Here is a 26,488-nt window from a genome sequence, read left to right as displayed (position 1 = left end):
TCTGTGTTATTATTCCGAAGTTGATTAATTTCCTGAAATGTTTTGCTCTTTAACATTGTTTGTTTGGAATTTACAGTGCTCTAGTAGATAGAATCCCCCGATGCCCCCCCCCCCCCCCCCCCCCCCCCCCCCCCGGCTGCCCCCCCCCCCCCCCCCCCACCCCCCGCCCCCCCCCGGCACGGATGCTTGTTCTTAAGAGCCTGGCCTAGTAGTACAGAGGGGGAGAGTGTGAATGAGGTAGTGTAATGTGTAGTCACGGTATGTAGCTAGACCAGGATGACTCTCCTAGGAAACCTAAAGCAGTTTGCCCCTGAAGGACTACAACTGACATTCTCAGGGACTATATAGAAAATGTTCAGATCCTAAGGGAGCATGGTGTGAAAAAGTTTAGCATTGTTCTGCCTTACACGCCTCTTCATGTTCCATATTTTTTATATGACAGTAAAAAGTTCAAGGTGATGAACTACCCTGATAGAGTGCCAGATCTAAAGCCCTTTGAACATATCTGGCAGGCACTGAATCACAGGGTCAAGGCAAGGCACATAGCTCGCAATAGGGAGTCTTCAGGGAGCTTATAGCTAAGAGATGTGCCAGGCTGGGTGTGGATTTGGGCCAGAAATCTGTGATTTAAGCATTCTGGCAGCAGGATCTAGCACTTGACGACACACTCAGCAGTTCTTACACTGGTTAACTGTATATAGTACCTGCCTTTAATGCATACTTTTATGCAACATTTAAATGTTTGTATTTTTTCCAGATACCCTTTATCCTGTTAAGTCCAAAACAGGTAAAGTCCTACCATTAAATGTTATTGTATTATAAAAAATAACCTTACTTGGTGCTGTTGATCCAAGAAGGCTGTTGGAACGTACAAACTTTCCATTCTCATTTGCAGTAAGAGTAAAAGTTAAGCATCTGTTCAAATTATACGGACACTTTACATGTAAATAAAAGATTTTGAGAGGTGACAATCCAGGAATTAGTCTGGAGTAGTCCATGCCAGCCTTTGCCAACCTGGTCTCTCGTGATTGGCTCACAGAAGCCAAGGTTCATTCAAACACTAATTCAAGCCAATCCCCTAAAGAAGGCTTTAATTAGCTGCTCTAATGAACAAAATTGGCCAAACCAAGGCAGTTTGCAAGTTGACTTTCACTTGGATGTGTTTTTTGCTTATATAAACTGGGGAGCTGGAGTTTAAAGTATAATGAGAGCACAACCATCTTCTCATATTTGCTTTTGAGACTAGAGGTTACAGAATCCAAATATTGTGATTTGAGTATAATCGATAAAGGAATAATGTAAGTCGCTCTTGTACATGATTATTAAGGGAAAATGAACTGTAGTGTAAGTCGTGAAAAACAGTGAAGAGCAGTGACAAGATTTGTGATCTGGTGTGATTGGAGAGGAGCAGCAAGTTTACATAACTATAGTTATATTTCTGTTCACTAAATACACCATCATTCATATAATGTATAGCTTAACTATTCTGCTGTGGAAGTTTTGTATAACTTATTTGCACGGTATTCGTATTTGTTTGCTTTGTTCATAGCTAAATAGTTTTCTAGGTACTGCATAGGTATGCCCAAGTGACAAAAATTTTTTTAAAAAAAAATGGTCTGAACATCTATTGATGATAATATACAGTAAGGGGTATGTCGACTGGTAACGATGTTGAGCAATGCTGTTTCCTGTAAGAGTATATGGATGGAGTAGTTAATATATAAAACAAGAACGTAAACACGCGCCTGTCTTCTCTCATAATGCAAACCTGCCGCCTTCACCGAAATGTTTCTCTTTCAGGAAACTGCCTGCCGATTTGATTGGCCAGACCGCCACCACGTGACCTCCTCGACTGGAGTTTCCACGACAGCTGGAAGCTGTGTGATCCGGGCGCTCGTCATTTTTGTTGCCTATTTTTCTGTTCATATTTCAGTACAAACTAGTAGGTTTGAGGAATATGGGAGACAAGAAGAGCCCGACAAGGTAAAGCACGCCACGAATGTGCAGACTGGGGATGTTCTCAAAAAGCATTCATTGTAAATAATTTAAGTATTTTGAGCGCAGTATGTGTGAATGAGGTAGCCGCTACAGTGTAGCAACCATGGCGGACGGGCTGTTTCATTACAGTGTCAATGCACAGACACTGTAAATCTAGTTGGTTTCATGTCAAAACGGGTTCCGCGGATTTTCTTTATAAACAGTTGTTGAGAGCTGATTATAGAAGTGCAGTAACCGCAACAGTAAACCGTGTTCTGTGTTTGCTGTTTTGTTTGAAGGCCGAAGAGGCAGCCCAAGCCTTCCTCTGACGAAGGATACTGGGACTGTAGCGTTTGTACATTCAGGAACAGCGCAGAGGCTTTTAAGTGCATGATGTGTGATGTCAGGAAGGGCACATCAACACGGTAAGTGGAAACATCTATGCTTTCTATCTCATGTGTTTTAGCAACATAGACTGCGTGAACTAAAGCTGGTGCTTTACTCCGGATTGTCTAAAATGCGAAAGGGCTTGGAAGCATTATGACAGCAATTGATTATTTCAAAGGTAATGTTTGCGCTAACACAGTGTTAATTAAATATTGATGAACTCCAGCTGGGTGATTTTCTATAACGAGACTGGGAAATCATACGTGCCTTGTTTAGTGCTTGTCTTTTATCTGGCGCTTGAAACCGTAGAGGAAAAATATCTCCTTTATGAGGGGACTAAAATATGTCTTATGTTGCTATGCGTTTTAAGTGTAAGTTCTAAAAGCAGTCAATCAAAAATGGCTAGTTATGTCAAAAGCAATTTCTTATATAATGAATTGCAGTCGCCCAGCGACAAAAGTAAGCTGCAATCTTTAATTGTGTATGTGTGTGAGTTTATATTGTTTTGTTTCATGATGTTACGATTTATGGTTTTGAAATTAGTGATACCCGTACAAAGGGGGATATCACTAGATGCTGAAACCCAGGGCTTCCCCACAACATCCTGCCAAAAATGCCACAAGGGTGAGACCATAGGGGCGAGTGAATGGTTATGCTTGACAAATCTCTAAAATAAAATGCATTAATATTGATGTTGATTTTAGAATTGTGACAAGCGACGACCAAAGCAGTTCGACTTGGCCTCCAGTAGTGGGAGGGAGAAAAGGAGCTTCAGATAAGCATTTAACCAGTTTGGTCTTTTTGAAATAGCATTTATTTTAGCGCAACTAAATGTATTTAAAATGTTGTTTTTAACAGATGACGTTGATAACCCATATACTTTGAAAGCCGAAGGGTGTTAATACAGTCAATTATAATCGAGTATACATACCTTCTAATGCTTGTCATGATTAGCCTACATTTATTATAAACAACAGTAATCAAGAAAGCTTATCAATACCAAAACATGCAGTTGTGGCTATAGTGCCAGTAGTCTCGGGAGCAATAACGTAAACGGAGGTTTCTTTGGGCTATCCATTAATCATTTAAAATAAACATTTATTTTGTTTTACCTGAACCTCTAGAAGATGAACATGACAGGATTTTTATTTTATTTTTGTTTTAGATTTTTTTAACGGAAGTTGTTTGTAAACTAGATGAATTAGTATTTTTGTTTCTAAAACATGAAGTTACATTTGCTGGAATATGCACATATGCTTTCTAGTAAAGTGAAATTGTGTGCTGCTGCTGCTATCTTCTGGGGGACCCCTTTGGAAATGAGATGTTGATCTCAAAGGGTTCTCATCATAGCCAAGCATTCAAGCTTTGTTGTGTGTGCTGCAAAAGAAAAGAAAGGGTTGATATATATACACACACACAGTACCAGTCAAAAGTTTGAGTACACCTGCTTGAAACCAGGTTTTTCATGGTTATCTATGCTTTTAACTGTATAAACTTGTCTATAAACACTTAATATTTAATTATATGATACATGCACTTATATAAACTGATAATCATAAGTGAATTGCATTCAAAAATTAAATTTTTAAATGAAAATGTAAATCTTGTCAGTTTCAATGAAATGGTCACCAAAAGCAAGGGGATTTCAGTCTGAAGCACAAGTCAGTTAAGTCTGAAATGTGTATAACACAGTTTTAGAACACTGGCCTAAGTATAAGTGTCTTTGTTAGATGTTCTCCGAGTTAACTAGCATGTTACCTAATTAACCTTTTGTCACCAATTATTGTTAACAGGTGAGGGTCAATGATTACTATAAATATAGATAGCATAGGCACAAGTTTGTCATTCCTGAATGTAAGGGAGCAGAAAATGACAAAATATGCTCAGTTAAGCAAAGAAAAAGAAATGAAGGTCAATCTTTAAGACAAGTCGCAAGAACTTCGCAAGTGTAACTGCTGTGGCCAAGACCATCAAACGATTTGAAGAAACTGGCACTCATGAGGACCGAACAAGGTCAGGCAGGCCAAGGGTGACCTCAGAATCAGAGAACAAGTTCATTAACTGAATGCCTTGTGTTTGTGAGGCTGTTATTAAGGCAAAGGGTAGCTATTTTGAGGAATCCAACATTTAGAGACAATTTTCAATTTTCTTGAACATTGCTTTGATATTCTTTATGTTTTGTATATTGTAACATGTGTTTTCATTTTCAAGATTTTACAGAAACATACACAACATAAAACAATTGTCAATTATGAAAACAACCTAGTTTCCAGCAAGTGTACTAAAACTTTTGACTGGTACTGTGTGTGTGTAAAAAAAAAAATATATATATATATATATATATATATATATATATATATATATATATATATATATATATATATATATATATATATATACACACACACACACACACAATATACAGCTCTGGAAAAAACCAGTCTTTCACATTGATGTTGGGTGACTTTATGCCACTCCTGGTGCAAAAATTCAAGCAGCTCGACTTTGTTTGATGGCTTGTGACCATCCATCTTCCTCTTGATCACATTCCAGAGGTATTCAATGGGGTTCAGGTCTGGAGATTGGGCTGGCCATGACAGGGTCTTGATCTGGTGGTCCTCCATCCACACCTTGATTGACCTGGCTGTGTGGCATGGAGCATTGTCCTGCTGGAAAAACCAATCCTCAGAGTTGGGGAACATTGTCAGAGCAGAAGGAAGCAAGTTTTCTTCCAGGACAACCTTGTACTTGGCTTGATTCATGCGTCCTTCACAAAGACAAATCTGCCTGATTCCACCCTTGCTGAAGCACCCCCAGATGAGTCCAATTTTTAGCTTTGCCCAACACCTGGTCGTCTGATGGTTAGACGGAGACTTGGAGAGGCCTACAAGCCACAGTGTCTCGCACCCACTTTGAAATGTGGTGGAGGATTGGTGATGATCTGGGGGTGCTTCAGCAAGGCTGGAATCGGGCAGCTTTGGCATGAATCAAGCCAAGTACAAGGTTGTCCTGGAAGAAAACTTGCTTCCTTCTGCTCTGACAATGTTCCCCAACTCTGAGGATTGGTTTTTCCAGCAGGACAATGCTCCATGCCACACAGCCAGGTCAATCAAGGTGTGGATGGAGGACCACCAGATCAAGACCCTGTCATGGCCAGCCCAATCTCCAGACCTGAACCCCATTGAAAACCTCTGGAATGTGATCAAGAGGAAGATGGATGGTCACAAGCCATCAAACAAAGCCGAGCTGCTTGAATTTTTGCGCCAGGAGTGGCATAAAGTCACCCAACATCAATGTGAAAGACTGGTGGAGAGCATGCCAAGACGCATGAAAGCTGTGATTGAAAATCAGGGTTATTCCACCAAATATTGATTTCTGAACTCTTCCTAAGTTAAAACATTAGTATTGTGTTGTTTAAAAATGAATCTGAACTTATTTTCTTTGCATTATTGGAGGTCTGACAACACTTCATCTTTTTTGTTATTTTGACCGGTTGTCCTTTTCTGCAAATAAATGCTCTAAATGACGATATTTTTATTTGGAATTTGGGAGAAATGTTGTCAGTAGTTTATAGAATAAAACAAAAATGTTCATTTTACCCAAACACATACCTTTAAATAGTAAAACCAGAGAAACTGATAATTTTGCAGTGGTCTCAATTTTTTCCAGAGCTATATATATATATATATATATATATATATAAATATGTGTGTGATTCTGTGAGGCATTTATGGGACATTGTAGTTTCCATTGAAACCACATATTCTAATTTGATACATAAATTGCTTGCCCATGGAGAATTTGCATTTGTAGTTGCCACTTTTGTAACCTTGTTCTCGTTCATGCAGCTCAGAGGTTCAGAAAGAGGAACAGTTTTAATATAAAGAAGGATCTGCACAGGGGCTGTAGTGTACTGCTTTCACTATGACAAGACATGCACAGAGGTGTAGGAGCAAACCACTAGCCCACTTAACAGAGTTGGTTTCAAAAGTGGTGTGCAAGTCTACTGGTGTATTGATCTTAAACCTCAAAAGGTCATGAGTCTTAATTCAGTTACTGAAGATGGACTGTGAATTCAGCTAAGTTATTAATCAGGTTCCCTGATCTTTATCACACTGAGCAGGGGAACAACTTTATTTAGTGAGCATATGACCTCCAGGGAAAGGAGCAGACAAGAGTAAATTATAGTTGCTCCTTCACCATCAGTCTTAAGCACCATTTTGATCAACAGAAGGCCTTGGCAGCCTCTGGTCGTTCCAAAGGGGCATTGAGACCAGCAAATATAAATATTGCATCTATATTTAGAAATATTATTTTCCCTTGTAATCTAAAAGAAGAAACAATGTAAAGCTTACTACATTTATAGAATGTAATACATAAATATTTTTGGATTATTTCTTGTAGAGAAATTTGATGCAGTCCCAGTGTATTTGTAAGGAGCTTGATTTTGTTTTTATTTTTTTAAACCCTTTGTCAGCAGCAAGGAGTGCAAATGCACCCCAGTGAGTTTTAAATGATTCTCATGACTTAGAAGATCACAGGTTGTCTTTGCATGCAGCGCTTCAGATAAGGTTTTGGGTTGTTGCGTAAATTACACTCCAATTTAAACATTGAGTACACTGTACACTGTATTTAATGTGTATAGATTTTTTTTATTTTTATTTTTTATATATTTCAAAGGACTATATATGGGGGTGACTCATGACTGTTGATCTGGTAAAGGGAGGGCGGTGTATGTGCACGTAGATGTATAGTTGTAAAGATGTTGGTTTTGTTCACTCCAAATCAACTTTTATTGAAAAGACAGTGTCTGTTTTGTACTGAGCCCAATTATTGCACCTTCATATTGAGTCGTTTCATTCTTCATTATTTTATATTTATATTTGTTTGAAATGTATAAAGTGTATTTTTTTGTATTTTTTTTTCTTTTTTTTCGTGTACAATAAGGAGCAATCGACACAAAATATGCAGTATATAAAGTGTTTATTAACCAAGTGTTCATTTTAAAATCACTTCGGAAGTCCAAAATGGCGTTTGGTCAATAAAAAAAAAAAAAAAAAAAAGATAACCACGTTTGTGTGTGGGTACGTTTTCAACTCCATTTGCCTTCCCTGAGAGCTCAGTTTTTGCTGCTGACGAGGGGTTAATGGATGATGGCAAACTATGAAGGAATGAAACAGAGACTAGCAGAAGTAGATTGGAGTAAAATAGAGAAAACATCCACAGAGAAAGGATGGCTATTTTTAAAAAATGTAGTACTAGAGGCACAAAACAAATACATCACAAGTAGACAAATAAAAATCTAAAACAAAAGGGTTTAGTAGATCAATTAAACAAATATTTGGAGAAAAAATGCACTTTACAGAGAATTTAAAAGGGACCAAGAACAAAGTACACAAAAAGAGAACTGCAAGCGCAAGACAAAAAGGAAGTTAGAAAGGCCAAGAGAGCGATAGAAATGAAAATTGCCAGGGGGGGTAAAACCAATTCCAAAAAGTTTTTTCCAATATTATAACAGCAAAAGAACATTCAAAGAGTATGTATAATGTCTAAGAGATACAAATAGCACATCATAGATGAAGAGAGAAAAAAATAGCAAATATGTTAAAGGATGATATGGACAACATGCCCCACATGACCTGTGCCCATCCAGTTTTAAATAACTTTAGCATAACAGAGGCAGAAGTGTTACAGGAACTAGGCGCTCTTAAAATAAACAACCCCCCTGGGCCAGATGAGATTCTCCCAATATCATTCAAAATTCTAAAAAGTATTGACAATGTTGATCCAGGGGACTTTTTTTTACCTGAAAAAAGAAACAAGAACCAGGGGTCTTAAATGGAGATTAGATAAAGGGGCAGAACAGAAAATAGGAGGCTGTTTTACACACAGATTGTGTGAGTCTGGAGCCATCTCCCCAGTAATGTTGTTGAAGCTACTTGATGAGATTCTGGGATCAATAAGATACTAACAAACAAACGAGCAAGATGGGCTGAATGGCCTCCTCTCGTTTGTAATCTTTCTTATGATATTAATTAGCTATTTGCTGGAAAAGTAGGGTATGTATTATGAAAAACATTTTTCAAAGTTTTTATTGAAAAATGCAGTATAAGTTAAGTTTTAATATTTTAACAAAAAATGTAAGGTAGACCTTGTGTGTTGCCTGAATAATTGTAAACAAGGACTCCTAGCCCCCAATATCTTGGATCAAACTAAGCTTTAAATCCCTTCTGCAGAACCAACATCTGACAGATTTTTCTTATTATAGATCTGGGGTTTAAAGATTAAGTATTTATGTACAGATTCTTCTCTGTTATCTCTGTCCTTACACCACACCACTTTAGTAGATCTGCCTAGTAGAGATACTATAGCTGAAAGAGACAGCTGTTTGGCAGTATGTGCTCCTGGTTCATTTGTATGCACTGGCTTAATCAGTATGATAAATATCAAAGGCTTTTTTAATTTCATTTAGAAAATGAAGCCCGGGCAATGCTGTAGCCCAACTGTAATGCAATGTCTTATTTCTAGCCCTTACAGCTTTAAGAAGAGACCTATGTGGTCTCCAAACTAGTGTATTTTATGTCCTTATTCAACTGATCCTATTAAAAGGTATCACCCGAAAGAAACGTGTGTGTGTGTGTGTGTGTGTGTGTGTGTGTGTGTGTGTGTGTGTGGATTAGCCTGTCTTCTGCTGGCTTTTAGTCTATCATTCTACCCATAACACTGACTGGGACTGCATTTTAATTCCAGCACCGCAATCCTTATGGCAGCTTTTAAAAAGTAATGACTTGCCAATTTTAACAATGATCTTTTTCAGCAGTTTAGTGTTTTCCACGTTTTAAAATATAGTTCCCAGGCCTGCTTCAAAAATGTGTATGTTCTTTATCTGCCTAGTCAACAGAAACACTTGGTTTAAGGGGTAATTATTTTTTATTTATTTATTTTTTGTCCATGGTGAAAAAAGATATAATTGAAAATGTGTAGTTTTACAAGAGGTAATACACGTATTCTTTCTATCATTTCTCTTTTTTATTTATCTTTGAATTCCTAGTTCACTTAAAAATCCACTTACTGATTGGTTGCTTCTTTATTTAACATGATGCCCATGAGTTAACAACCATCAAGTACTTCAATTCAAATTGGCCACTAGGGGCCTTTTCTAAATGGAAACTAGAGATAACCTTAAGTTATGTGTCCAGGAAAGCAAGCTGGAACCTCTTTTGCAGAAGTGCGCCAAACACTGTGAAAGAGAAAACACTTAGCATGTGGTTTGAGCCCTGAAACATGGAGGGCCAATGAGATGGCAGGTTTTGAGATATTGGGGTCTAGTCTGTGCATCTAAACTGTGCTGGATTTAAGTACTGCAAGTCTGTTTACTGTCTTTCTGTCCTATTTTTAATAGTTGACTTGAATTTAATAAATGGCTTTGATCTGCTACTGTTTGGGTAAATTAAATAAACTCTGTGGTATTTATGTTTGGTACACAGCTGTAGTCTGTGATTCCCACAGTCAACAGCAGACCAGTTACTCCTGGTCATGGGTATTTCTACAGATACTATTTATATTATTTTAAGTGATATTAGATATGATATTATATTAGGGTTAACTTGACTGTTGTCTAATGATGTTGTATTAAGTCAGTTAAAAAAAGTTGCACTTCCATTTTTTACTTTTATGATCAGATCTATACATTTCAAAAATACATTGGCCAACATACACACACATTCATTAAAAGATTTACGATACAAGTAAGTTTCCATATTCGGAATTAGGTCTTTGCCAATTATACAGAGCAATGTTAAAAGCATTGGCTGTATTTTGTGATTTAAAAATAGTCAAACTGTTATCCATGGTACCATTATAATACAATAATCACGTTAGCTACAAATTGTGTATTAAGTTTTCTTAAAAGCAAATTGGGTCTCACGTTATGGTTGATGGAAATCCCTAGACAATCGGTTAGTGCTTTTAGAAAAAATGTTGGATCTCTGTAGGATTCAGACATTTCTAATTACTGTAGTATGCTTGTACTTCATTTCATATTTCATTGGGGAATAAGTAGAAATTTTCCCTGATTTTCCAAGACCATTTAATTTATTTCACTGAGCAATGGATGAGTCATGCGTCTAAACCACAGTTCAACACCACACTGGCCAAACTACTGTAGATACATCATTCTTTAGTTTGCAACAAAGTACGTGAAGTCATAGCATGAATGTGATTAACATTGTCTGTTTAAAAAAAAAAAAAAAAAAAAAAGAAAAAGTTAAGTTAAGTTAAAGTAAATCTGTCTGCTCTTAATACATGGATGGATGTATTCTGTTATCCAAACTACTGACAACCAAAACCTGAAATGATATATATATATATATATATATATATATATATATATATATGTGTGTGTGTGTGTGTGTGTGTGTGTGTGTGTATGTACACACACACACACACACACTGTTGTTACTTTATTATGCTACTGACCCCCGATTTTTAATTTTGAGTTTTATGATTAAAGAACTCTGTAGGGACTGCTCCATTACCAATTGGACCATTACCAACTGGGGAGTTCAGTAATGAAAATAACACCTACTTTTAATATGGACCATTTCAGTTACAGGTAAATGTTGCATGAAAAGCACAGCAGATTATATTATTAATAAGAAAAAAGAAGCAATTCTCCTGTTTTTTTTCGGGGGGGAGAATTAGTGAGTGGGGGGATTATTACTATTCAGTTATAATATTTGTATAATCACAATTTATGACTCCTCATAAAAAATATTTTTATGTTGCATTATACCACTGAAAGACTACAATTTATAATTACATTTTATCCTTTTTGACAGTGAAAGTTATTTGCAAGGAGAATAATATTATGTTAATCCCATGTCATAGAAACTGGCTTGCTTGAGATTCACATGAACTCTCTCTAACATTGACACAATTCACAGAGTTTAATTTAGTTCCAGAGTTTATACTGACAGCCTCTGAACTGTGGATACATGGAGTTCTGTCTGTCTAAATGTTGGTTGGTATATCAGGGTTACTGGATGTGGAAGCACTCTGTTTTCTGTCTCTCTGTTCGTGTGTCACATTTTACATAAACCTAGTGTCAGAGTATACAGGGTGATTAGAAATTTCGCCTTGGTGAACACTTTGGAGGATATGGTTCAGCTCTACCATAACACCCTGACTACCATTCTTCATAATACCGCCCCTGAAAAAACACAACCTGTTCTCCCTGGCATCGGATCAGTGCGCTGTGACGGCAGCTTGCCGTAGGCTTGAACATAAGTGGAGGGACTACGGGTTAACTATGCGCTTTCAGGTCTGGAAACAACACCTTTATCAATATAGGGATGTTACTGCCTCCACCAGATCCACTAATTTTTCTAGACTTATTGAGCATGGCCATGGTAACCCGAGGCTTTTGTTCTCCACTATAAGTAGCTTGTTATAGCCAAACCACTTGTCTACATTATCAGCTTCTCAAAGTATGTAATCATTTTTTAGAGTTTTCATCGCCAAGATTGAAAACATTACACTTTAACTTCCAGTTTTTGACGCACTAATTATTTCATTTTACCCTGCCTGAGTTTATTGGTATTTCCTTTATTCGATTTGCCCAGATTACCTCCCTAAGCCTGACTGAATTGATTCCAACCCACTACTTGCTTGTTAGACCCCATTCCTACTTTTCTAGTTCGTTCCTGCTTTTTGGCTGTCTGCCCGTTGGTGACTAATATCATCAATGAGTCTTTCAGGTCTGGAGTTGTGCCTTCAGCATTTAAAATCGTTGCAGTCATACCAGTGCCGAAAAAACAAACCAAGTCACTGGGTAATTATAGGTCTATGTCAATTTTGCCTTTTTTGTCAAATTTTGTAATGTGTTGTGGCACAACAATTGAATAATTGTACCGTAAACCATAACATTCTACTTGCTCGGTTAGAGAGCCTATTTGGCATTTCTGGCACTGTCCTTAGTTGGTTTAGCTCTTATTTCTCGGAAAGAAAGCATTTTGTCTCTCTGGGTGGGGTTAGGTCTGTTACTGGGACGGTTTCCTTAGGGTTCCCCAGGGCTCCATATTTAGGCCTCTTCTATTTAGTGTATGTGTGTATATATATATATATATATATGTGTATATATGTTCCCACTTGCTCAAATTCTTAGACATCATGGTGTTAATTTCCATCTCCAAGCTGATGAGGTCATGTTACTAGGTTCTCCACACCAACTGTGTAAATCTAACAGTGACATGGCTATTGATGGTATATAGAATGAGTGAGTTTTACTCTTAAATGAAAAATTTTTGGGTCATTTTTTACTCTAGCTTAACTTTTTTGAGCCTCCCGTATGGAATATCACCAAAATCTCCTTTTTTCATTTTATGAATATTGCCTGGCTATGCCCTGTTTTCTCTATGCCTGCTGTGGAGAAACTGGTCCATGCCTTTGTCTCATCTAGACTTGACTACTGTAATGCCCTGCTTGCAGGGGTTACCAAGAACACCCTAAAAAATTGCAGTATGTTCAAAACTCAGCAGCTAGAGTTTTGACTAGGTCTCGATCTGGTGATCATATTTCCCACTGATGTTGAACTCTTGTGTCCCCAGGGCAGTTTTTTGTCACTAGGGGCATCACTGTGGTTACTGCCATGTATTTCCATACTACAGTACAGTGGGTTTAAATAGTTCTGTCAGCAAAGGAAGCAATGCCAAGGCAGCTCTCGGTGAATACCATAGAGTGCATAACATCCACGACGGCCTGTGTTCAAAAGTTGTTCACAAGTTAATCAAAAAATTAGAGGAAACAGGTTGTATTTGTGATAAGCCTCGTAGCAACAGACCACCAACACCAGCCGAAGTTGTTGAGATCAGTCATGCCTGTAGCAGAACACCCCAGCACAAGCACACATGCTGTCGCCCGCCACATGGATTTGCCCAATTCAGCTGTTCATAAGGCTCTTTGTTTATTTCCATACAAGTTGCATTATGTTCAGGAATTGGAGGAGACACATTTCATCAGACATGTCAGTTTTTTGTTGCAGTGGATGACCAGTGGCCTGCTAATATCCTGCCAGTGGATGAATCGCACTTCACCCAATCAGGAACTGTGAACACGCGCAACTGTGTAATGTGGTCGGAGACTAATCGACATGCAACATTTGAGAGACCCCTACATGTTGTTAAAGTGAGTGCGGTGTGACTTTACAACTAACTTTGTTATTGGACCGTTCTTTTTTGAAGAGCCATCCAAGGGGACCTCAAACCTGCACAGTCACTGCTGCACGATACTACACCATGCTGACAACCCACGTCATTCCTATACTGCAGCAGCGAAATGTGATAAACACTACAGTCTTCATGCAGGAGGGTGCCTATCCGCATATTGGGAACCAGGTGAAACGCGTCTTGCAGGAGCACTTTCAGGACAGAATCATTTCAAGTCACTTTCCTTGTGAATGGCCTCCTCGTTCACTGGACCATACACCAGGAGATTTCTAGTTATTGGGGTACCTGAAGTCACATGTGTACCGAGGGAACCCCCGCACAATTCCAGACCTCAAAGGTGCCATTGTCCGGGAGGTGGGCAGCATACCTGATGAGATGGGTAATGCTGCCGTAATGTCAGTTGTCAAACGAATTCTATTCATTCTGGATCATGAAGGCGCACATGTTGAACACTTGTGATTATCAGAGGTAGGTCATAGTTGCGCCACCTGGTAACAAAAACATATAACTGGCATTTACATCCACATGGTTCCCTTAACAACCATATGCAATTTCGCCTTCCTGTGCCCTACAGTTTGTGAGATATGGTGCATTGATGTGGCAAGCTTACTTTCTAATCACCCTGTACTTGGCACAAGCTGTCAGGGTTATTGGAATCTTGGGAAATACTGTTGGAAAACATGGATAGAGAATTGATTAGCAGTTTGCTACGCATGTGGACTGGCAGAGCTATACTGGTGTTCTTTTCTGAAAAGAGACTAATATTGCAGATAGCAGACTGTTTGGTTCAAATTGCATGTACTGCTAACAATTGGTAGAGACCTTGTGTCTACAAGCTTCTTGCCCAGCATTGACTGCAAGCTAACAAGATAACAATGCTGTGGACTACAATTAGCACAGGCTCTAAAGACTTCAGAGAGATCGAAAGAGATAATGCCACTGGGATCAAAGGGGTCGCAAGAAGATAACAAAAGGCAGATTTATGGACCTTTTGTCTCCAGGAGTGTGAAGAATTCAGAGGTTGTCACACTAGACCACACATGCACACACAATAAATTAACAGAATAATGTGTTGCACCTTGGCCATTGGTTAAGTGTCAGAGAAAGGGGAGGTGGACCATCTATATAGAAGGGTATTTAATGTCATGCAAACATTGTAATGATGAGTATTCTGTTTGTCGTGTACCTGGGACCAGACTCCCTGCATATTTCAATAAACCTAACAACTGATTGAAGAAAAGGATTTTCTTGAATCTACTTAATCACCATCATTTTTTTAAGTTACTTGTTCATCTGTCTCTGTCTTTTTTTTTTTTGGTACCGATACTTAATATGGGCATCATTCAATAAAACAAATAACCAGCCACGTTTGCTTTCCTATGGCCAGTATTGACAACACAATCTTATTTACTTTTGGTACATATGTGTGTTCTGTTATGGGCATCATCCGATAACAAACAAAGGCAGCCACGTTTGCTTTAACCTGTTCTAACATCGAGATACTTCTAACATGTGTTTTGCAAGCTCCTCAGATTTCTGTACAATAATGAAAATAAAAATCCAGAATGGACAGAAAAGTTGAAGAATTCTTCTGTAAACTAATACTGGTCCTGTCAATTCCAATTGACCTGAAAGAGCAGTAACATTTGTTGCTTGCTTGAATAAGAGTTAGTAGATATCACCATGTAACAATTTTTTTTTTTTTTGGTTCCTTGGTAGTAAGTGTTATTTCCTAATTGCTTATGCCTCAAAAGTATAGAAAATGGCTATTATTCCCCACAAACTTTGCTTTTGTGACCAGGACAGTGATATTTTGAAAATTTTCCAGAACATTCCAGATAGATTCAGTGCTGAGTAAACTTGGAGTAACTTCTAGAACTTTCCAGTAATATAAATAGTAGTATAAATACAGGGGCATTAAGCCCACCAGTTCAGTTTTGTTCCAGCTGCCTAAGTGGATACATATCTGCATTTTTCTGAGATGGCATCAAAAGGCTGCAATGGTGGCATTCCTAATGGGTCTCCAAGGCGGTTTTACCAAGTTTCCCTTCTATCTTTGCCTTTGGAACAGCAAGGACACCAAGGCGCACTTCCACAGGCGGGACTGGCCACAGCGGACCGAGTTCTCTGTGGGGAGGAACAACGTCAAGTGGGAGCCACTGGTGGACCCCCGGAAGGTGCTGATGCCACCACTGCACATCAAATTGGGCCTTATGAAACAATTTGTCAGAGCTCTAGATAAGGAGTTGGCAGCCTTCAAGTACCTTCAAGACTTCTTCCCTAAGCTGTCTGAGGCAAAGGTCAAAGCCGGTGTCTTCGTCGGACCACAGATAAAGAAGATCCTGGAGTGCAATGAATTTCCCAAGAAGCTCACTAGTAAGGAGAAAGCGGCTTGGCACATCTTTGTCGCAGTGGTTCGGGGCTTCCTGGGCAATCACAAGGCCGAAAACTATGTGGAGCTGGTGGAGACTCTGGTGAAGAACTACGGCACAATGGGCTGTAGGCTGTCCCTCAAAGTCCATATCCTTAATGCTCATCTTGATAAATTCAAGGACAACATGGGAGCGTACTCGGAGGAGCAAGGCGAGTGCTTCCACCAGGATATACTGGACTCTGAACGCCGCTACCAAGGACAGTATAACGAGAACATGATAGGAGACTACATTTGGGGGCTGATTTGTGAAAGTGATTTACAGTATAATCGTAAATCCCGAAAAACTACTCACTTCTAAATCTTCTGTAGTCATTTTTGTATTACTTTAGTATAAATACATGTTAATTTGGATTCATATGTTGTTTTTTTCTGACTTTATGTGAACAAAAAGACCATTTTCTCATTGGAAATAGGTAAATTTCAAAATATCACTGTCCTGGTCACAAAAGCAAAGTTTGTGGGGAATAATAGCCATTTTCTATACTTTTGAGACATAAGCAATCAGGAAATAATACTTACTACCCAGGAACAAAAATTGTGTTACATAGTGTATTTTGCCATTTTAAAACGCATTTTGTAATGTCACATTTAGTAGTGCTAAGAAGCGTAATAATACTGTTATCCAAATGTATATTTAAAGATGCTTCTATAAATACTTCCTAAGCAGTGACCTGTGTTTTGACACTTCAGCATTAACTAGAAGGATGGAGCAGAAAACGAGGTACTGGGGCTGCAGACATTGTAGTGAGATTATTGTCAAAATTTACCCTGGAAATAATACTGTATTTTGTTGGGTTTTTTTTGTACAAATATTATTTTTTTTGTTTTTTTGTACAAATATAAAAAAAAAGTAAATTGATCTGTATTTATTTAGTATAAATTGGCTGTGAAGTATTAAATGACTAAATTAGAAAGGAAGCGCTATATTAAATAGTCATGTTGTATTTTAAAAGTACAACATTCTGTTATTTCCCTATCTGACTAACACAAAAACGAACTAGTGAAGGACCTGTGTAATTTACTGTCAACATGACTCTAAAGTGAATTCACTACATGAATGATGCTACATAACATCCTGTTTTGTTTCATGTAAAAATAAGCCTTTTCTCTTGGGGGTGCTAAATGCTACACAGAGAGGTTGAGAAATATATGAAGATGAGATGACAACAGAAATACACAGGAATATCATGCGCAGGTGTTGTTCTGATATTAAGACTTGGCAGGGGGTTGGAGAAGCTTTTGTTTAGCAAGAACAAACTTTAGATGGTGGTGAAAATTATGCTGTGTTTACATTCCATTCTAGGCTTTTTTACACTGTACTCAATTTACAATAAAATTGCCAACTGTTGCGTCATAAGTAATATGTACTGTAGGTTATTTCTATGTCTGGGTTGAATTTGTGATTTCACATCTAATTTTTAAGAATAACTATATATATCTAATACAATCTCCCGGTCCTTCCTGTTCCTCATATTTTAAACCAAGCGAAGGAAAAGATCACAATTTCTCTGGCCCCTTTTATGCTATCCCACATGACCCCTTGGTAAACAATTACAGCTGCGTCTATTGCTTGCAGCTACTACCTAGTAGGGCGACATGCAAGAATGCTGCAACTATCGGACCATCGCACTTATACCGCACGTAAGCAAAATCCTGCTAAAGATTATTCAAAAACACATGGCCTCATCTGTCGAGAGGGAACTCCCTGATGTGCAAGCTGGATTTCGAAAAGGACGTGGAACCAGAGATCAAATTTCAAACTTGCGGTGGATCATGGAGAAGACTCGCGAATATCAAAAGAATGTGTATATGTGTTTCATCGATTACAGCAAAGCATTCGATTGCGTTGACCATGGCAAGTTATGGAAATGTCTGAAGCAAATGGGCGTCCCAGAACATCTAGAACAACTGATAAGATCGCTCTACAAGAATCAAGAAGCCACGGTCAGGACAGCATTCGGCAACACGGACTGGTTTGAGATCGGAAAAGGCGTTAGACAAGGCTGCATTCTATCACCGGCCCTGTTCAACCTATATGCCGAAACGATCGTGAGACGATGTAATCTGGAAGAATCACCGATCAGAGTGAAAATTGGAGGGAGGAACATCAACAATCTTCGATACGCCGACGACACGACTTTGCTCGCAGAGAGTGAAAAAGACCTAGAATATCTGGTCCGAAAGGTCAAAGAAGAAAGCGAGCGCATGGGTTTGAACCTCAACTTCAAGAAAACAAAGGTAATGACAACAGCAGATAATGGTACACTCCACTTGACAATTGACAATGAAGAAATCGAATCAGTCCAAGATTTCCTCTTCCTTGGATCCAAGATCGACCGAGGTGGCGAATCGGGACCAGAAATCAAACGCAGAATCGCACTTGGGCGCAGCGCAATGCAGGGAATGGCAAAAATATGGAAGAGCAATGACATCAGCATAGCAACAAAGACTCGCATAATCAATGCAATCGTTTTTCCGATTTCCACATACGCATGCGAAGAAGGCCGACAGAAGGAGGATCGATGCTTTTGAACTTTGGTGTTGGAGACGATTGCTGCGAACACCATGGACGGCAATGGTCATAAACAAGACGATCCTTGAACGTGTCAAACCACAAACATCGTTAGAGGGAAAAATTACGAAACAGCGGCTCTCATATTTTGGACACATCATGCGAGCTAATTCCCTAGAAACAGCATTAATGCTCGGCACAGTCAGTGGGTCAAGAAGAAGAGGGCGTCAGAGAACCCGCTGGCTGGACACAATCAAGGCTGACACAAACATGCACATGAAAGATCTGAAAGAAGCGGTCAAAGACAGAAATGCGTGGAGAATGATGACCCATAAAGTGACCGAAAGTCGGCCTCGACTAAACAGATTTTAATAATAACTACCTAGTTTACCTTCCAGGTCAATACGTTCCAGCAACAGAGTACTGCTTCCTTCCAGGTTGACCGACTTCGGAAACAAACTGTCAGACCAGCCCACCCAGATACCCACTTTCGCTATTTAGCAGGGTCACAGGTCGAGAGGGAGATTTACAACTAGAACTCATTGCATTTCTGTCACAGACCCATTTACATGCATTTGCTACTTGGTGTCTTACTGACCTTATAGAATGCATGGTTTTTCAACGGCAGGAAAGTATTTGACACTGGAAAAAAAAGATAGAACACTGACCGTTTTTAATGTCAGCCTTTCTAAATGTCTAATTTTTTTACTTCAGATATGAGGGATAAGTTAAATGATCTTGAGAAACCTCGAACACTCTATTAGCCTGTATGTTTGTTTATACAATATGTTTTAGTACACTTTACTACATAAGCAATGTTATTTTTGATTGTGACATCAGAAATGCATTTTTTGAGAGCATCTGATGCATACTTTTTTAAGAGGTACAGGTGATGGAAAAATGAGTTGGTGTTTTCAATTATCAAAGCAGAAACAACAATCTAGTAAGATATTACATATTGGAATCCCTTTAACTTGCATCCATTAACATGCCGTTCATTCATTAGAAAGATTTGAGGTTTGCCAGAACATGCAGAGGTAATGTCTTCAGGGCAGTGTCACAGTAATACTCTACATTCTAAAATGTGACTAACATATTTTTTCTGCATGTGTTTTTAGTCTGCAGTTTTGAAACAGCATAGAAGACAGTTTTGGTGGTGACTCTAGGAGGCCTGTAGGGCTCACCTGTTTAATGCAAAATGGGACTGTGTGCATTAAGGGAGTGATTTGATTAAGATACATCCTGGGGGGATGTAAGTACTGTATGTTCATACCATGGCAGAAAAAAAAAAAACAGATGGATTTTTTTTTTAATAGGGCAGTTTAAAATGGGTTTGTGTAAATTACATTTTGATGCACACCAACATAATTATTAGAATAAATCACCACTTAAATTTGGTAAAACCATATTATATAAAAATTATTATATATATAAAAAAAAAAAAAAAGAAGACAAGGTTAGATCTTAAAAACACAGTTCTCAGAAAAATTGAGGTGTTTTTATTTTATTCCTACCTGATGCAAAAATGACTAAAATTGTTTGTCCCATCGCTGTATGTGGGGAGCATTGTTGTGTGTGATTTGGGCTGCTCAAGAAACCTCTTTTGTGCACTTGCTACACTCCTCTCTGATCAAATTAGCCATGTCAGCCTTTGTTTAATTTTTTTTCTAATATTTTAGCACATCTACCTACCTATCTCTATCTGTCTATCTATATAACCTCTTAATACACTTTTATTAGGCACTATAGTTTTAGGAATTGTCTAGCATTGATGCATAATTTATATATATATATATATATAATATATCCAATATATATATATCTATATATCCGAGGTATATATATATAATTTTTTAATTAAACGTAACTATTTTACTAAAATGATATTGGGTGTCGAAATTGCTTTTTTTGGGGGGGGGGGGGGGGGGGGTTTGCCTGAATTATGTTTTCTTTGTATTCAATCACAAAAAAACTTTCTCCCATAACAAATCATCTAGGCGGCCAGCACTCCGTATAGAGAAAATTGAAGATTCAAGAAGGCGAGGCGTCCCATCACTACGAGGGGGGTAGGTGGGTTTGTTTACATTGGGAAACATAAATTAAGGCCCTGTCATTGGAGTTACATGAACAGCATTGCTGGGAAGGTTGGACCATGGCTAAAAGAAACACTTAAATGCCAGTAGAACGTCGCAGCAGGAGTGTATCGGCTATGTTTTGTTTAATTTTGCAATTTTCAAAATATTTCAATAAACTTTCTTTAATGATTAGGCAAATTGTTGAAGAAATATTATGTCGTTGTTCTGACAAAACCTTGCAAGTCAGTTTATAGTTTGGTTTCCTAACATCCAGTTCTGCTAATTTATCAAGTAATATATCCTAATGATTTCTGTTTGATTTATATAAAGAATTATAATCAAAGTATATATATCGATATATATATATATATTATATATATAATATATATATATCTACACCCCACACACATGTACACATATATTATATATATATAATATATATATATATATTTATAGATATATATATATAATATATATAATCACACACATTACACGTGTATGTTGCGCATATTAAAGACCATGTATGTAAGTTGACCATTACTTGGCAATTTGGGAACCTCCATTTTTAGGGGTCCCTAAAAATTAATTAATGTGACATACAAGTTTTGGCAATAACATTTGTATGATCAGGAAGGAGAAGAGGTTTAGTTAATCTTCAGAATGAAACTGTCATTTTGAATCGCTGAAGTAAAAATAATATCAAGTAATATATCCTAATGATTTCTGTTTGATTTATATAAAGAATTATAATATATATATATATATATATATATATATATATATATATATATATATATATATATATATATATATATATATATATATATATATAGATTAACATAAAAATGTAACCGTTGCAAGTTTATTTTAAACAAACGTTCTTGAATGAGCTCCCAGATTAATGCAGTCTACATTACATTAATAACGTACAAAATGCAATACTGAAAGCTGCCAGGCTTCAAATAAGTGGCTGCTCCATTCTGGAGTCTCCACTGCAGAGAAATACATTCTATAATTGGACACTAATCCTTGCACCAATCGGAAAACATCTCATCTGCAAAAACAATACACTATAGCGGTTTGCCAAGTATTTTGCAACTATGGTGGGCATTATTATGTTGTGTGTGTGTGTTTTTTTTTTTTTTTTATTTTTTTTTTTTATTTTATAGAAACATTATAAAAACTGAATCGCATGGTTGTGTTCTAAATACTTGATTTTTCTGGTGAGTCATGTATTTCATAATGTTTCTTCCAAGCAAAATAATGTTTGTATGTTCATAGATTTGTCCAGTCTTGAGCTATCATACACGTGTCATCCTGAAGCGTATGAATCATTCGTGTGCAACTGTACTGGTGCCTGATATTAGCTGGTGTTTAACAAATCATATGGAAGTGATTTAATTTCAATTTTTTTTATACAGGAAGGCAAAGAGAAGATATCCTGTGGCCAGCTGTTTAAATGAAATGCTACACAACCAGTGATATCAAGGATGTTATTATTGATATTGGCATTCTTTTGTTTATATCAATAGTGTGTCAGGAGTCTGTTGTAGATCTCCCGGTTTTAAATAACAGTTTTTTTTTTCAGGAAACCCCGTCCAGTTTCCCAGTTGGTTGCACAGCAAGTAACCCAGCAGTTTGCTTCTCCCACACAACCAAAGAAAGAGAAAAAAGACAAAGCAGAAAAGGAAAAAAATGAAAAGGAAACTACAGTCAAAAAGAACAGTCACAAGAAAACAAGGTAATTCTAACTATAATAACATTAGAAAAAAATAATCAACATTGATGACAATAAAAAAAAGTTTGGATCTTAATAAAATGTGTTTCTGGTTTAGGTCAGTTTCCGACAGCATATTGTGACAGCTTCTGTTTTTAAGTAAATGTTCCATCTTATAGCCAGTAACAGTCTTCATTTGATTACTCACAATGTCATTTGAAGTAGGTTGGGAAGTGGCATGGTACACTTAACTTCCCTACATACTATATCTGTCCTAAACACTCACTTTTCAGCACAGTTGAAAAGTTGAAGTTGTAATTTCTGTTGATGTTTGGTGTGTCTAACAAATCTGCCTGTTGCCTTTTTGCTTATTTAGGCCAAGATTAAAAAATGTGGATAGGAGCAGTGCACAACATTTGGAAGTCACAGTAGGAGACCTGACTGTTATTATCACAGACTTTAAGGAGAAAACAAAGTCCACGCCTACTTCCAGTGCGACATCTGCTGATCAGCACAGTCAAAGTGGCTCCAGTTCTGACAACACAGAAAGAGGAATGTCAAGGTCGTCTTCACCTCGGGGAGAAGGATCTTTAGTCAATGGAGAGTCCCACTAAACTGCATATCAGTTTGGAACGGGCAAACATCTTAAGCCAAGATATACCACAAGTCAAAATTTCAGCCCAGAATACACCACACATTCATGACATGCAGGCAATGTTGGTGCACATTGAATAAGTCTTCTGGAATGTTTCACACACCGGTGACTTTTACAATTCTCAAATAAAATGCCAATTTTGAGTGCACTTGAAAAGTTAATAAATAACACTATGTAACATAATTTTTGTTCCTGGATAGTAAGTGTTATTTCCTAATTGCTTATGCCTCAAAAGTACAGAAAATGGCTATTATTCCCCACAAACTTTGCTTTTGTGACCAGGACAGTGATATTTCAAAATATTTTTCACTATTTTTAATGTAAATACAGTATAATTGTAAATCTCTAAAAACTACTCGCTTCTAAATCTTTTGTAGTCATTTTTGTATTACTTTAGTATAAATACATGTTAATTTGGATTCATATGTTGTTTTTTCTGACTTTATGTGAACGAAAAGACACACATTTGCCCGTTTTCTCATTGGAAATAGTGATATTTTGAAATATCACTGTCCTGGTCACAAAAGCAAAGTTTGTGGGGAATAATAGCCATTTTCTATACTTTTGAGGCATAAGCAATTAGGAAATAACACTTACTACCCAGGAACAAAAAATATATATATATATATATATATATATATATATATATATACCCCCATATATATATATATATATATATATTATATATATTTGTTACATGGTATAATCTATTCCACCCTTGTTATACATACAGTCAAACAAAAAAAAAATCTGTTCTACGTACCCAAAGGTACAACTGTTAGTGTCATGTAAATGTGGTAGTATTTTACATCAATTTCAGTGTTTTAATGTCAATATAAACTTTCAGTCTCTTGCTTTCTATCAGTTTCCAACCTGGACTGTTATGGCATGAAATAGGTACAAGTTTAAAGAAAACAAGTCAGACTGCCTAATATGCATTACAAGAGAAAAATGTGAAGCAGCTTGCTGTAAGTATACAGAGACGTTGATAGACCTGATTAACTGTTGTAACAACAGAGACTTTTCTCAATGTTTCAATGCACCTGCTGGTACTTGGTGTGGCTGAATGGGGAAAATGTTCTTTAATTAAGAAAAAAAAAATATTTGTATAAGTTTTTGCCAATGTTTTGCATCACATGTTATTTTAATAGAACACATCACTCTGTTATTTTGCTGGTTTTACCAAACAGTGCTGTTTATATGTATATGAACATCTCGCGTAATAATAATATTGTTTTACTGTCAGAACAAAAGTTTGTAAGTAAAAGATTGAACTGATAAATTCATTGTTTAGAAATTACCTATCTTGATCTGCTTCCCGTTCATTTTATATTCTAGATTCTAGTTTGTCATTACAGTGGTTTATAATATAGACATGATCACAAAATAAAATGAAATTATAGACCTTAGTAAAATGCATCCTAAATACAACTGATTACAGTGTCTACATTTTTGTTTTGTTATGCTTCAATATGGGATTATTACACTTTATCAATTTGGAACCCAGAGAATCATGTGTCCCATTTATATTTTCAAACATATAAGATAAGGCGTTTACATCATTAAAGAGTAGGAACTCAAGATATACTGTCTCCATTTTTGGAAAGTGTAATTTATTATCTGTTTCTTTTACTGCTTATGTAATTATTTACCAAAACCCACTATATCCTTTTATAACCTTCTGAAAAGACTTCAAGCCAGAGTCCTGCGCGCAGGTCAGATTTTTATGACCCGCTACTACAGGACCCAACCCAAACCTGCAACCCGCTGCAGCACCGTCTTCTTACCCGTGACCCGTCCCGACCTGAACCCGCAAGTGTTTGTCCTTTACCTACAAAAAAAAGGTAAAACAGCCAGTGTTGACTGACTCTTACGCGCTCACATTCACACACAGATAGCTTACCGTTCTGCACAGATTGAGTTTATACAATAGGCTATACAGCGTAGTAGCTTTCTCTAGTGGTTTGGATATATTTTAACATAGTAGCATATTAACTGTCTCTACTTACTTTACTATAAAATATATTACTTTCGTGCCACCAGTTGAAAGGAAGCGATACCTGTGCTTTTGCACAAAAGCATAACAACAGGTTTTTCCACACTTCTGATTTACCTCTTGAACTGTTATCCACTACTTGATATAAACCCTGCGCTATCTTTTGTTTCACCTTATCCAAAGGCATTTTAATATCACCAAGCAGACGTGATAAAATGATCTTATGACGTATCAAACAAGCAGCAATACAAACCAAGAACACTGCTTAGTCAGCTGACTCCTACCACCACCACCACCTGCTTTAATGCAGGAAACACTGGTACATTTACCTTCTAATGCCTTATTTGGAAAAGGGTTACAGACGAGTACGCTGAAAGGACAGAAAACATTTTGTAATTTCAATTCCAATTCAGACCCGTTTTCCCCTGTAGTTTAATTTATTCACTTTTTAATGATGCTCAGGAAATCGTAGTGGAAGATAAAGGATGGGGCTGCAGACTGCATTTGTTATTCGATCAGCACTTTAAATTACAGACGGTTCAAAGCAAATGGTCCACTGATGAAACTCATGGTTTATTCCTGACATTAATTTGTAACAGAATTTCTGTTTATTGGAGTTCTTAAAGACACCGGTAATAATTAGGTATAAAAAGGTTCAGCCTTTCAAAATATGTTACTTTCAAAGACATGCTCTATAGTAGGCTACAAATTAAATCAAATTGCATGTGTCTTTGTTTCACATCGGGGACAATTTTGTGTAAATGACTAAATCGTATAGCAATATCCCTAATAGAACAAAAACAGCACCTTTATCCTCTGTGGACACATTCAAAATCTAAGCTGCATTTCCTCTGCCAAATGCTGCAGTTCTCAGGTGGTGTGCACAGATGCGTTCTTGCCGAGCATAGTACTTGTGAGCCTGTAATGAACATTGATCCTTTCCACCTAAAGGCGTAGACCTATATTTAATTAGAAAGAGAGGCTGAGAGTTGGAAAATTGTGTGTGTGTGTCCAGAACCGGGTATGTGGCACTGGAATCACAACTCAACAATGCTATAACCAAGGCCCATTGCTTTTGAAAAACGTTATCATCAATTAATATTAATCACATCTCCTAAGGATGAACCACATACTGAAGTTATTTAAAGATGGCACTCACACTAAATGCAATTCACAAGGATTTGAGACGCATGAAAATAAAAATGTGGCATTAGACAAGTTAATTTCTGCAAATACACCCTATGGTAATTTCATTATGGGTGAAAGAAGTTCCATACTAAACACTTCATTTGTGTCCCAGTCTCACAGACCCTTGTCCTGTATAATATTAAAGACATAACAAAGCTATCCTAACAGTAGACTGTTTTTGATTTGTTTGTTTAATTCCTATTTCATTGCTCCCAGGGCTGTGCATTAAAAGGTTAAAACAGCCCAGATCTTGCCCCCAAGGCTGATTGTGTCAATATTTTGATCTTCACTGGATTGAGGGTACCATGTGTGTGCCAAAGGT

At 37.3% G+C, this 26,488-nt stretch overlaps 1 protein-coding gene across 2 annotated transcripts; it reads left to right on the top strand.

The window, feature by feature from the left end:
* The first annotated feature begins 1,846 nt into the window (after positions 1-1,846).
* On the top strand, positions 1,847-23,212 carry yaf2 (YY1 associated factor 2). Of its 2 annotated transcripts, XM_041258004.1 has the most exons (5): positions 1,849-1,983; positions 2,277-2,402; positions 20,533-20,601; positions 22,199-22,351; positions 22,704-23,212. In XM_041258004.1, the coding sequence occupies exons 1-5, from the start codon at positions 1,958-1,960 to the stop codon at positions 22,939-22,941; spliced, it is 612 nt and encodes a 203-aa protein (XP_041113938.1). In that variant the 5' UTR covers positions 1,849-1,957; the 3' UTR covers positions 22,942-23,212. The 2 variants fall into 2 exon arrangements, with proteins under 2 accessions (XP_041113939.1, XP_041113938.1); XM_041258005.1 differs by lacking the exon at positions 20,533-20,601 and having other exon boundaries at positions 1,847-1,983.
* The last annotated feature ends 3,276 nt before the right edge of the window (positions 23,213-26,488 follow it).

Source organism: Polyodon spathula, chromosome 8, assembly GCF_017654505.1.
Source record: "Polyodon spathula isolate WHYD16114869_AA chromosome 8, ASM1765450v1, whole genome shotgun sequence".
NCBI lineage: Eukaryota > Metazoa > Chordata > Actinopteri > Acipenseriformes > Polyodontidae > Polyodon > Polyodon spathula.
This window is presented reverse-complemented; position numbering and strand designations above follow the sequence as displayed.

Bases quoted from the DNA above. Each gene is read 5' to 3' on its own strand.
- yaf2 (XM_041258004.1), top strand. From the start codon at position 1,958: ATGGGAGACAAGAAGAGCCCGACAAG. The intron at 2,403-20,532 runs GTAAGTGGAAAC...CAAATCATCTAG, and splicing joins AGGAAGGGCACATCAACACG to GCGGCCAGCACTCCGTATAG. The intron at 20,602-22,198 runs GTAGGTGGGTTT...TTTTTTTTTCAG, and splicing joins GTCCCATCACTACGAGGGGG to GAAACCCCGTCCAGTTTCCC.